The sequence below is a fragment of the Ceratotherium simum genome, chromosome 5, assembly GCF_057802395.1.
Source record: "Ceratotherium simum simum isolate JZ-2026a chromosome 5, ASM5780239v1, whole genome shotgun sequence".
NCBI classification, from domain to species: Eukaryota; Metazoa; Chordata; class Mammalia; order Perissodactyla; family Rhinocerotidae; genus Ceratotherium; species Ceratotherium simum.
In genome coordinates this window covers 86,975,689-86,987,577 of record NC_141904.1, presented here as the reverse complement: position 1 = coordinate 86,987,577, position 11,889 = coordinate 86,975,689, and the positions used below count along the sequence as shown (strand labels likewise).

At 49.2% G+C, this 11,889-nt stretch overlaps 1 protein-coding gene across 1 annotated transcript in view; it reads right to left on the bottom strand.

Annotated features, from left to right (window-relative positions):
• Positions 1-2,146: 2,146 nt before the first annotated feature.
• The window catches only part of FAM194C (family with sequence similarity 149 member C), a 78,527-nt gene continuing 68,784 nt past the window's right edge, over positions 2,147-11,889 (bottom strand). The window contains 3 exon segments of the mRNA XM_087431556.1: positions 2,147-2,317; positions 3,441-3,548; positions 5,722-6,034. Of these exon segments, the coding sequence (XP_087287682.1) occupies positions 2,174-2,317; positions 3,441-3,548; positions 5,722-6,034 (565 nt within the window). The 3' untranslated portion in view covers positions 2,147-2,173.

Genomic DNA, 11,889 nt, shown 5'->3' with positions numbered 1-11,889 from the left:
GGCCCTAACTTCTGATGGCAACAGCATGCAAGAGCCACCGAGCTGAGCCCAGTCAGCCTCTGGGCCATCAAGACACTAACAATAAATGACTGTGTTGTTCTGCACCACCAAGCTTGGGTAGTTAGTTGCACAGGTACAGACAACACCACTGTTGTTGTGGCAACACTTTCTTGTCGAGATTCCATTCCCTTTCTTCCCTAAGTGTTTTCAAACTGTCAAGCTAATAGGACATTCTAGAATTAGGAAGAGTCCTTACAGTCTCAGGAATCTGCCCCTTTCCACTTTCAAGAACCTAAACCACCTATGTGTCTGTATAGTTTTCTCATTCTTTCCCACCATTCCTCAAAAATTGTTGAAAACTGTTGTAAGCATACTATTAAGTCCTTTTAGAACCGCTGGATATAACAAATTAGGAGCCCAGAACTCATTTTAGTAAGAATAATAATAGCACTGACAACTGTAATTTGTAACCTCTCAGTAAATGTTAGTGATGCCAGCAATTCACGTGTATTGACTCAACCAATCCTCAGAACCCAGTCCAGTGAAAACTATGCTTATTCTTGCTGAGGCACAGAGAGGGTAAGCAGTTTGCCCAGGTCACAGAGCTACTAAAGGTGGCCAGACTCCTTTTTCCTGCCCCCTTGCCTATCTTAGGTATAGGCTGCCCTTTCCCATTAAAGGTCATCCTCCTTTTGAGGACAGCGGAAGCCAAATAAGAGCTGTGTCCTTTTGTAACTAGTTTTTGTAACTGGCTCTTGGCATCCTCCACGCCCCATCTGCCACACCCCTAAGTGGTGGGCCAGCCTTCTGAGTGTCTCTGAAAATGCCTTTGCTTGTCATCTTTGGCCTCTGCTGATCTACATCATCAGGGCCTTCCTGATGGTGTCCTCCCCAGCCCTTTGGTCTTTGGTGTGTTTCTTACTCAAACCTGAGCAGCCCCACTGCCTCATCTTCCCTTCTCCCTGGCACTGTCGAGGAACTGGTCTTCAAGGACCTCCAAGCCCTCCCTCTTTGGGTCTCAGGCCTTGAGGTCTCAGTGACTCTTCGCCCTGCACCTGTCAGTATCTGCCCTTCCTGACGTCCACCACTTCCTCTGGATCCTGCTTCTCGAGCAAGTGTCCGGGTGCTGGGGTCACAGCATGAGCCCCACGGTTCCTCCAGGGGTGGGTTTCCCCCGGACCTCCTGAGGGTCAGGAAGACATTCTGACTAGGTGCAAACTCAGTGCACTGGGGAGAGGCTGGCGTCAAGGCTCCTAGAAAGCTGAGGGGCCTGGTGGGAGCGGGGGCTGCCCGCACTCAGTGCAGTCGGGGCGCAATCACAGGCAAGCCGCAGCTGCAGGCGGGTACTGCTTTTTACACGCATTTGCTCATCACTTTACAGTTTATAAAACACTTCAGCAAACACGCTTTCAAAGATCTCGCAACAATGCTTTGAGGCGGGCATTATTACCCTCATTTTAAAGGTGAGAAGAGTGAGGATTAGGGAGGCAAATGGATGAGTTCACGGTGACCCGGCTCGTAAGGAGCAGAGTGGAAGCTCCAGCCTCATCCTGGGACCCCTGACCCAGTAGGTTTTTCACTGCACCCCACTGCCCAGGCATTCTAGAACCCGCTCCTATCTCCTAACATAGCCTGCAGCAATGGCATAAACCCCAGGCTCTGTCCCTGGACCAGTGAGAGAACTACCTTTGCTCAGCTCACCCAAGCCAGGCCCGGGTGGCGCTCAGCTGATGGGCATCACCTGGCTGAAAAGCCGGCGCTCAGAGGCCGAGAGGCAGGCTGGGGCCAGCACTGAGCTCACCCCATGAGCGACCCTTGTCTATGTGGCCCTGCTGGGAAACAAAGTTGAAACGGGACTGGGATCCACAGAGGATGGGGTGGGTGCGGTGGGACAAACGGCAGGGGTCTTGCTAGGGGCCCACCCAAACCCGTCTTCATGATTTCCCCCACAGAACCCGGTGCCTCGCAAACGATCCTGTGTCCCTGTCTCCAAGAGGGCCTCTTCCCCAAGTTCCCAGAGACGCCAACAGCACGGCCTGTTCACCCCTCACCGCCAGCTCTCCTGCCTGACCCCCACCTGCGTGGGCACCTCGCCAGCCTCCACCGTCCAGGGCCCACTCCTCCCTCCCCTCCACCCTGCCCTGGGCCCGCCCCTCATCCGCCTGTTTCTGTTTTACCTAAATTTGTAGTCCGCCCACAGGTAGCAGCCTCCCTCGTAGTTGTGTCGAGCCTGGTCGATCCAGCTCAGCAGATTCTCCCTGCTTAAGCGGGGCCAAAGGAAGCCCCCAGGAACAAGGAGCTTCCCCGCAGCAAACATCTGCTGACACACAGGAAGGAGACAGTGGCAGAGGCCCTCAGCACGTCAGCCCTGACTCTCAGGACAGGCCAGGGCTCTCAGAGCTTGTGCCAGGACCCAGGCCTTTCTTCCGTGGACGGGCAAGGGGCGTTGCCCTCCCCTAGTCGCCCAGTGAGGTGTGGCTGAGCCTGTCCCCCGTCCAGGTCCCCCAAGTCAGAGGGCAACTGCCCATCCCAGCCTTGGCCCTGCCAGCCCAACCAGCTCAAATGCCACTTCACACCAAGCCCTCCCAGGGCCACAGGACAGAGGGCGTCTCCCTGCTCAAGGGCCCCGACCCCAGCCGCCTCTAACTCGCTCATCCGCATCAACAACCAGCTGGCCCTGCGGGATGGGAGCCCTGTGAGGGCAGGGAGCTTGTCCCACTGCTCTCTGAAGCCCACCCTCCACGTGTCAGTCTCCAACAAGCTGAGAGCTGTCCAAAGATTTCTGTGCAGGGACATCCATTACAGTGCTATTTGTTATGGCAACAAAACAAAAAAAAAACAAAATAGGAAATAACCTCAACAGCAGACAAAAGGAGCACAGCTAGAGAAACGACACGACAGGCTGCTACACGGCAGTTCAAAATCATACTTCACAAAGCAGGACCTCAAAGGCAGAAGAAAGACGGAAAGGCCAGACAGCAAAACGCCAGCAGGGTGAGCCCCGGGCTCCCGGGAGCTGCGTGAACAGACGAGGCATGGGCCCGCGGGGACCTGGCCCGCTGGGAACACAGGAATCCTAGCACGAGGCAACGAGTTTCTAAACTGTACTTTCCAAATTTTCTACAATGAATATACATGTTTCTATGCTCCACTTTTTAGTAAAAGTGATTTAAAAACAAACAGATGAAGAGAATTTGGTCCTCCGGGTTAAATGTCACCTGTCCCTTTCATCTCCTGGGATGGGAGACGCACGGGCTCTATGTGCTGCTTGCCTCTCGGTCACTCCTTCTGCACTCTGGGCCTCCGCCTGGGCGGCGAGAGGATCCCATGGACCCCCTCTCCTCCCCCCTCCCACATCTGTGATTCCACAAGGGCAGGGGCTGCAGGCGACCAGGGTGGCAGGCAGTCGGCGACGAATCCCCTCCTGGACCCCGACTCACCAGGACCATGCCCTGCACCACAGCATTGTTCTTCACCAGCAGAGGCGGGTCCTCCTGCAGGGGGCTGTCCAGGTCATACCGCAGCAGGCGGTAGGGGTCACGCCAGCACTGCCAACAGAGAAGGACGTGCCCATCACCCCCTGCCAAGAGGACGCACTCAGATTCCCGCATCTCAGCCAGGCCCGGTTCCCGCTGAGTCCTGGAGCCCCGGACAGCACCCTTCCCAACTCCTGCATTGCCCCAACGGGGCATTCAGCCCCTGCGTGCGCACCTCCCCTGACCATCCCCAGAAGATGGCCCTGGATCCATTTAGGGCCCTCTACTGCTGAAGGCTGTCATGGAGATGATTGCCCCCAGCATGTGACATCCGCTAGCCTGGCCCTCTGGGGTCTGCAGGACTTGACTGTTCCCGCTGCCTGGGAGAAGCCCTGCGGAGGTTTGAAGGTGTACCATGTTCCTGGTGTACCCGTTTCCAGGATTCCTCCACCCCTTACTCCCCTAGGGCTGCCCCTCTGGACACCTCCCAGTCATTAAATCCAGCGCCGGGACCTGAATTGAACCTACACCTCCAAGCGGGGCCTGGTCAATCCAAAGTAAAGCTGGTCTCCTTCCCCTCCTTTTTCCAGATGCTACGGGTCCATTAATATGGCTAATGTGTGATGTGATGTTTTCTGGTTTTATCTGCCTTTTACTCCAGGTGCCTCCAGCTGTCCTGCCTGACCTTTCAGTTTAAGACGTGAAACTCAGACCTGCACCCGGTGTTCTAGCTGTCAGAGCAAGAGGAGTGAGGGAACGTTTGTGCCTTAACCAAAGACACCGGAATGGTGGAACCAGAGTCTCTGAAATCGGACACCCTCCAGGTCTGACCTCTGCACCCCTCAAATCCCGCTGCCCACTCCTCCATCAGCTTCAGCCACCTCAGGCCAGGCCCTGTCCCCATTCACGCTGCTCATGGCTGGGCTGCACCACTGTGCGTTCTCTGCTTAAGAACAATTATAAGAGGACAGTTAATAGCCGCCAGCTACACCAAAGTCAACCCTGAGTTCCCCCATGGGCAGGGATGACATCCGTCTGTACACAGATGGGCCAGAGCAGGTCTCACTAAGTGTTCACTGAATCTGACTGAATTGGAATGGACTCCAGAACACACCTGTGGCTTTGACGTACGAGACTAGTAAAAATTAGCCTCCTGGTGTCGGACCAGAAGGGTTCCAACACCAGGCTCCTGGCACAGGCTGGAGTGCAGGCCCGAGGGTAGGCCGCAGGGGTCAGGGAGGCGGTTCTCCTGGCAGGAGGGCTGGAGAAGGTGTCCCCAGGGCATACACAAACACTTAGCACTCGGGGCTGCGGCCAAAGGGAGACAGGGCAGAGACAACGGATTCGAGAGGGCACCAGGGCAAAGAGGGCTCGAAGGAAGGCACCACGTGGACATGAAGCTCTCTGCTCCAGCCGGTCTGGGGGTGGGGCCACCCCTTGAACTGTGCTAACCCTGCCAGGAATGGCTGCTAACTCAGGATGATGATGAGACTTACGGACAACTCTGCAGCAAGTAGGTGGGGGTGGTCACATGCTCCCCTGACCGGCCAACCCTTGGGACTTCCACCACAACGAACCGGGACCTAAAGCAGCCCTCTTCCCCCATCCACCTTGGCACAAGACGCTCCCTCTGCCAGGAACCCTCACCTGCCTGCGAAAACCCCCTCGGCCCGGGAAACCATCCCTGACCGTCAGGAGGCGGCAGGCCCTGTTCCCGGCTCCCGCACGCCCAGAGCTGTCCTCTCATGGCCCTCCTTGGGGCCCGCTGTGGTCACTGCCCCAGCAGGCTGGGAGCCCCTCTGGGGTCCTGCACAGGACGCGTGCACAGGAGGTACTCCGGCATTGTCTGCACACGTTCCTGAGCCCTGGGGATGCGGTGCTGACGTGGCTCTGTTCTGAATTCTCTCACAGTAAAGAAGCACCCCGTGCGTGAGTGCTCCGGGAGAACACGACAGTGCCTGACCTTGTCTCAAGGCTCAGAAAAGGCACCCGCCTTGCCGTGGTGACATTCACCCTGGAACAGGAGGGTGAGCGGGAGAGAGACAAGAGGGAGGGAGCAGACAGTCGGAGGATTGTGTGCAAAGGCCAGGAGGAGAGAAGGAAGTGCAAGAAGGGCTGCTGTGCTGAGGCCCAGGGGCAGCCTCTCAGTCAGCTGTGCAGTCAGTCCTGGCCCCGTGGGGGTCTTCCCCTGCCCGCCTCCCAACCCCCAGACCTCGGCGACAGCTCAGCTGGAGCCTGGACCAACCTGGATGCAGGGTGATCCACGACGCTGCTGCTGGTGATTGTGGAGTGTGTTTAGCAGCTAGTCCAGCTCCACCGCCATGCTGGTGGGGCTCTGGCCCAACACTGTCCCGAACAGCAGCACCTGGGTGGGGTGACGGGGCGCCGAGAGGAACTGCGCCAGCTCCAGGTCACACACCTGGGGTGGCTTTACAAAGCACCTGCAGCCGCGGCCGATGTCTTGCTTTTGCAGGAGCTTCTGCAGCAGCAGTGGGCAGTTGGAGGGCGAGGCCTTCCACACGGTGAGGCTGTGCACCTCTCCCTCTCCCGCCTTCCCTCTGCAAGGAGGGGCAAGAGGGCAGGCGCTCAGTGGGCGGGGCGCAGACCTCCGCCCCCAGCCCCCCAGCCCCCGGCTCTAGACGGACAAAGGCCCTGCTGCTGCAGAGCTCAGGCTCCAGGTGGTTCTAGCCTGGCCTTCACCACCGACCTGCAGCACCGCATTGGATGGGTCCCCTCACCTCTCTGGGCCTCGGCTTGCTCAGGTACAGAACAAGATTAACAAGTGACGTGTTCATCCATCCCACAAAAGCTACGGAGTCATCCTGAACTCCTCTTTCTCTTACACCTCGTGTCCCATCCTCCCATCCAGTCTACCAGCAAGCCTGTCCACTCTACCTTCAAGACAGATGCAGACCCCGACCACTTTCCTGCCCTCTACTCCTATTAACATGGGCCAGGCCTCCAGCGTTTCTTGCCTGGATGCCTCCCAGTGCTTCCTAATGGTCTTCTGCTTTCTCCTCTGGCCCCTCTTCAGTCTGTTCTCCCCACAGCAGACGGAGGGATCCTGCTAGAACCCAAGTTACGTCATGTCACTACTCTCTTCCAGACCTTCCAGTGGCTTTCCACCTTTCAGAGAATGAAAGCCAAGGGCCCTACAATGCCCTTCAAGGCTGTATATGATCTGGCCCCCTTCCTCATCCCCTTGGCCTCTTCTTCTTCTCCAGCACCCTCACATTTGCTCACTGGCCTCAGCCACTCTGGACTCTGCTTATCCTCCAACCTCAGGGCCTTTGCTCTCGCTGTTCCTTCTGCCTGCTTGGCTCTTCTTTCAGAGAGCCACACAACTCACTTTCTCACCTCCTTTACATCTTTATGCAAATGTCACCTTCTCAGTGAGACTTTCTCTGACCGTCCTGTTCAGAATTGTGTGCCTCTACTTCCAACACTCCTTCCCCTTCCCTGCCTATTTTCCTCCTTAGCATTGCTCACTATCTAACATACTATTGATTTTGCTTATTTATTTTGGCTATCGTACTTCTCTCTCCCACTAGAACGTAAGTTCCATGAGTTCATGAGTTTGGAGTGTTTTGCTCAGTGGAGTAAACATTAACCCTTGTCAAATAGGAAAGATTCAATAGAGACTCAATAACTACTCAAGCAAACACTAATCAAGCACCTACTATGTGTCAGACACTATACTGGGTTGCTGCAGGACCGTGAGGGTTGCTGTATTTAGAGGAGAATAAGCACCATCCAAGTATAAAGCGCTGCTATGACTTTATTCTCATCATTCCTACCGCCTGACATCATGGTTAGCATTTTACAGCATCCACAGCCCTTGGCATAGAGATTGTCTTGGTTAGTTTTGTAATAACCTGTATAATAGGCTGGGCAGAAACTATTATCACTGTTTACAGGTCAGAAAACAGAAGGCGAACGGGTTGCCCAAGTTCATATAGTAATTAAGTGGCAAGGCCTAGGATTAGAAACCAGGTCATCCCAACGAGAGTAATGCAAGTAATTTACTACTCATAATTTTTCAGACGCTATTTGATACTAATAAATACTTGCTAAACAAACTAAAGAATATCTCTTGTTCAAGAACCTGCATATCTGGAGGGGAAAAGGTTGGATCTATTAAGCATAAGTTACACCAGTATAAATCCAAAATAGATCAAGGATTTAAACGTGGAGAAATTAAGCCATAAAAGTTCTAGTAGAATATATGAGAGAAGCATTTAATAATGTTGGAGCAGGGAAGGCCTTTCCTAATTATGATTCAAAAGTCCAGAAGTCATGATAGAAAAAGACTGATGAATTCAACTACACAAAAGGAAAAAACCAAAACACCCTGAGTACTGAAACCATCACTAGCAAAGACAAAAGACAAATGACAAACTGGGAAACATATACGAAACTGCTATCACAGACAAGTGGCTAGTTTCCCTACTATGTAAAGAACTTTAAATGAATTAGAAAAAATTAGTAACTCATAAAACATGGAGAAAGGAAGTGAATACACAATTCAGAGAAAATTATATAGAAATGATTTTTTCACTATAAAAAGATAGGAGTGATGTTGTCAAAAACGACAGAATAGGGCACTCCAAAGCTATTTCCCTTCACTGAATTGACAATTAAGCTGGTAAAAACTGTCAGAATTAACTTTATCAGAGCTCTGGAAACTAATTTAAAAACAACAATCAGGGAAATGCTTCATGAAGAAAGAAACCGCTACATTTTGGTAAGAATGTGTTGTGGTGTTTTAAGTTACTTACCTACCATCCCCGACTCACCGGCTTAATAGCATCCAGCAGGCTGGCAGCCCATGTTGCTGGTGTGGCTTGCTGGTACCAGAGAGAGCAATCTGGACTTTGCCTTCAAGGAATTGTGGCTGTGTGGTTTGACCTGTCTGGAGGTTCCCTGAGGGACTGGCTAAGCGGCTTGCCTTTGTTTGGCCCACCTTGGAACCTTTTTAGAGATGTAGCAGCCTCCCGGGCAGCATTTATCAAAAGCATTTAAAGGCAAATATATCAGACACAACCTCCAAGTGGCAGGGATAAAAGAGAGTGCACGCAGTAGGCAGAGAAAAATGTGTGGGAAGAAAGAGGCTATGGAAAAAAATACATGGAGGAATAAAGGCTTTGAAAGTTTCCATGTATACCAGGGAATCTAAAGCAGCACAGGGATGCCCAGGATTGCAACCGTGGTTAGAAAAGGCCTCAAAACACCCCAAGCTTTCACCTCTGGCTGACCTCTGGGCTCTGTGCAAGTGAGAAGTAAAGGCTAAAGCAGAGTTGTAAACAGCCTGGCTAAAAGCACCGATGAAGTACCCCAACACAGTCAATCCGCAAAGAATGGGAGAGTATTTTTTCTTTTGGCTCCAGGGGAAGTCTCTGTCAAATCACTAGCTGACCACTAAGCTAACCAAACAGAGACTTCAGTGACCACACATGACCAAGAAGACAGTCTTTACAAAAATAGTTTGGAAAAGTCACTCAACAAACAAATAACCACAAACTGCAATAAGCAACAACCACCACCCCTGGGGAGAGGAGAGAATTTGATTTCCAGAGTTACCACATTATAATATTCAAAATGTTCAGTTTTCAACAAAAAAATGGTAAGGCAGGCAACGAAACAAGAAAGTATGGCTCATTCGCAGGAAAAAAGAAATTAATAGAAACTGTCCCTGAGGAAACCAAGATATTGGACTTACTAGACAAAGATTTTAAATCAACTATATTAAATACGCTCCAAGTATTAAGAGAACTATGGACACATAACTAAAGGAAACCTGGAGAACAAAGTCTCATAAATTGAGAATATCAATAAAGAGATAGAAATTCTAAAAGGGAAGCAACCAGAAACTCTAGAATTGAAAGGTATAATAACTGAAATGAAAAGTTCAACAGCAGATCTGAACAGGCGCAAAAAAGAATCAATGAACCTGAAGACAGGCCAACTGAGATTATCCAGTCTGAGGAATGGAAAGAAAAAAGAATGAAGAAAAATTAATAGAGCCTAAGATACCTGTGGGACAACATACACATAATGAGAGTTCCAGAGGGAGAAGAGAGAGGAGCAGAAAGAATATTCGATGACACAATTGCCAAAAACTCTCCAAATGTGATGAAAGACATGAATCTACACATCCGAGAAGCTCAACAAACTCCATTTTGGATAAATGCAGAGACCCACACTGAGACACATTATAATAAAATCATTGAGAGACAAAGACAAAGAGAGAATCTTGAAAGCAACCAGAGAGAAGAGACTCATCACATACAAGAGATCTTCAATAAGATTAACTGCCAATTTCTCATCCAAAAATCATGGAGGCCAGAAGGCAGTGGGATGACATATTTAAAGTGCTGAAAGAAAAAAAGCCCCTGTCAGCCAAGAATTCTATACCGAGCAAAACTATCCTTCAAAAATGAAGGAGAAATTAAGACATCATAGATTAACAAAACTGAGGGAGTTTGTCACTAGTTTGTTACTAGGCCTGCCCCACAAGAAATGCTAAAGAGGACGGGCCCCGTGGCTTAGTGGTTAAGTGCGCACGCTCCGCTACTGGCGGCCCGGGTTCGGATCCCGGGCGCGCACCGATGCACCGCTTCTCTGGCCATGCTGGGGCCGCATCCCACATACAGCAACTAGAAGGATGTGCAGCTATGACATACAACTATCCACTGGGGCTTTGGGGGAAAAATAAATAAACTTATTAAAAAAAAAAAAACGAAATGCTAAAGAGAGTCCCTTAGATTGAAATAGAAGAATACTAGACAGTAATTTGAAACTATATGAAGACATAAAGAACACTGGTACAGGTAACTACATAAGTAAATATAAAACCCATATTATTACAGTTTCAGTGTGAAACTCCTCTATTTTTTCCTATATGATTTAAAAGACAAATATATAAAACAACAATTATAAATCTATGTTAATTGGGCACACAATGCATACACATGTAATCTGTGACAAGAAGAATATAAAGGGGAGAGGGATGGAGGTGTATAGGAGCAGAGATTTTGTATACTATTGAAGCTAAGTTAGTAGTAATTCAAACTACACTGTTGTTGTACTCCCCAGAGTAACCACTAAGAAAATCATATAAAAATATACAGCAAAGGAAATGAGAAGGAAATCCAAACCACATTTATTAGTCAGGGATCTCCAGAGAAACAGAACCAATATGAGATATATATATATATATATATATTTCTTTTCTTCTTTCCTTTCTTCCTTCTTTCCTTCCTTCCTTTCTTTCTTTCCATAACAAATTTCCTCATATATAGATAGATAGATATCTATATCTGTCTGTCTGTCTATCGATCTACATATCTATCTATGTATGAGGAAATTTATTATAGGAATTGGTTCATGCAGTTACAGAGGACAAGAAGTCCCACAATCTGCTGTCTGCAAGCTGGAGAACCAGGAAAGCCAGTGGTATAATTCACTCTGAGTCTGAAGGCGTGAGGAGCAGGGGAGCCAATGGTGTAATTCTCAGTCCAAGGCCAAAGGCCCAAGAAGCAGGAGCTCCACTGTCTGAAGGCAGGAAAACATGGACTTCCCAGCTCAAGAAGTGAAAGAAGGAATTTGCCCTTCCTTTGCTTTTTTGTTTAATTCATGATTCAATGAATCTCTCAATGGATTAGATGATGCCTGCCCACATTGGTGGGTGTGGATCTCTTTACTCAGTGTATTGATCAAATGCTAATCTCTTCCAGAAACACCCTCACATACACACCCAGAAAAAATGTTTTACCCTTAGCCCAGTCATCACTTAGCCCAGTCAAGCTGACACATAAAAGTAACAGCATACCATACACTAAAAAAAAACTCAAACACAAAAGTCAACAAAGAAGGAAATGAGGAATAAAAACGATGTAAGATTTAAAGAAAACCAATAGCAAAATGGCAGAAGTAAGTCCTTCCTTTGTGGTAATTACTTTTAACTGTAAATGCATTAATATCTTCAACAAAAGCCAGAGATTGGCAGAATGGAAAAAAAAGCGATCCAACTATTTACTCTACACAGGAAGCTCATTTTAGATTAAAGGCACAACCAGGTTGCAAGCGAAAGGATAGAAACAAACAATCCAAGCAAATGGTAATCAAAAAGGAGCAGAGGTGGCAACATTAATATTAGACAAAAATACGACTTTAAGACAAGAATTATTACAGGAGACAAAGCAGCATATATTGAGAAAAGGGTCACTCCCTCTAGAAATACAACAATTATGAACGTGTATGTACATATCAACAGAACCCCTAAATAAATGAGGCAAAAACTGAGAGAATTGAAGGAAAAAATAGACAATTCTACAATAATAGTTGGAGATTCAAGACTTTGCTTTCAATAATGGACAGGACAAATAGACAAAAGAGAAACAAGGAAATAGAC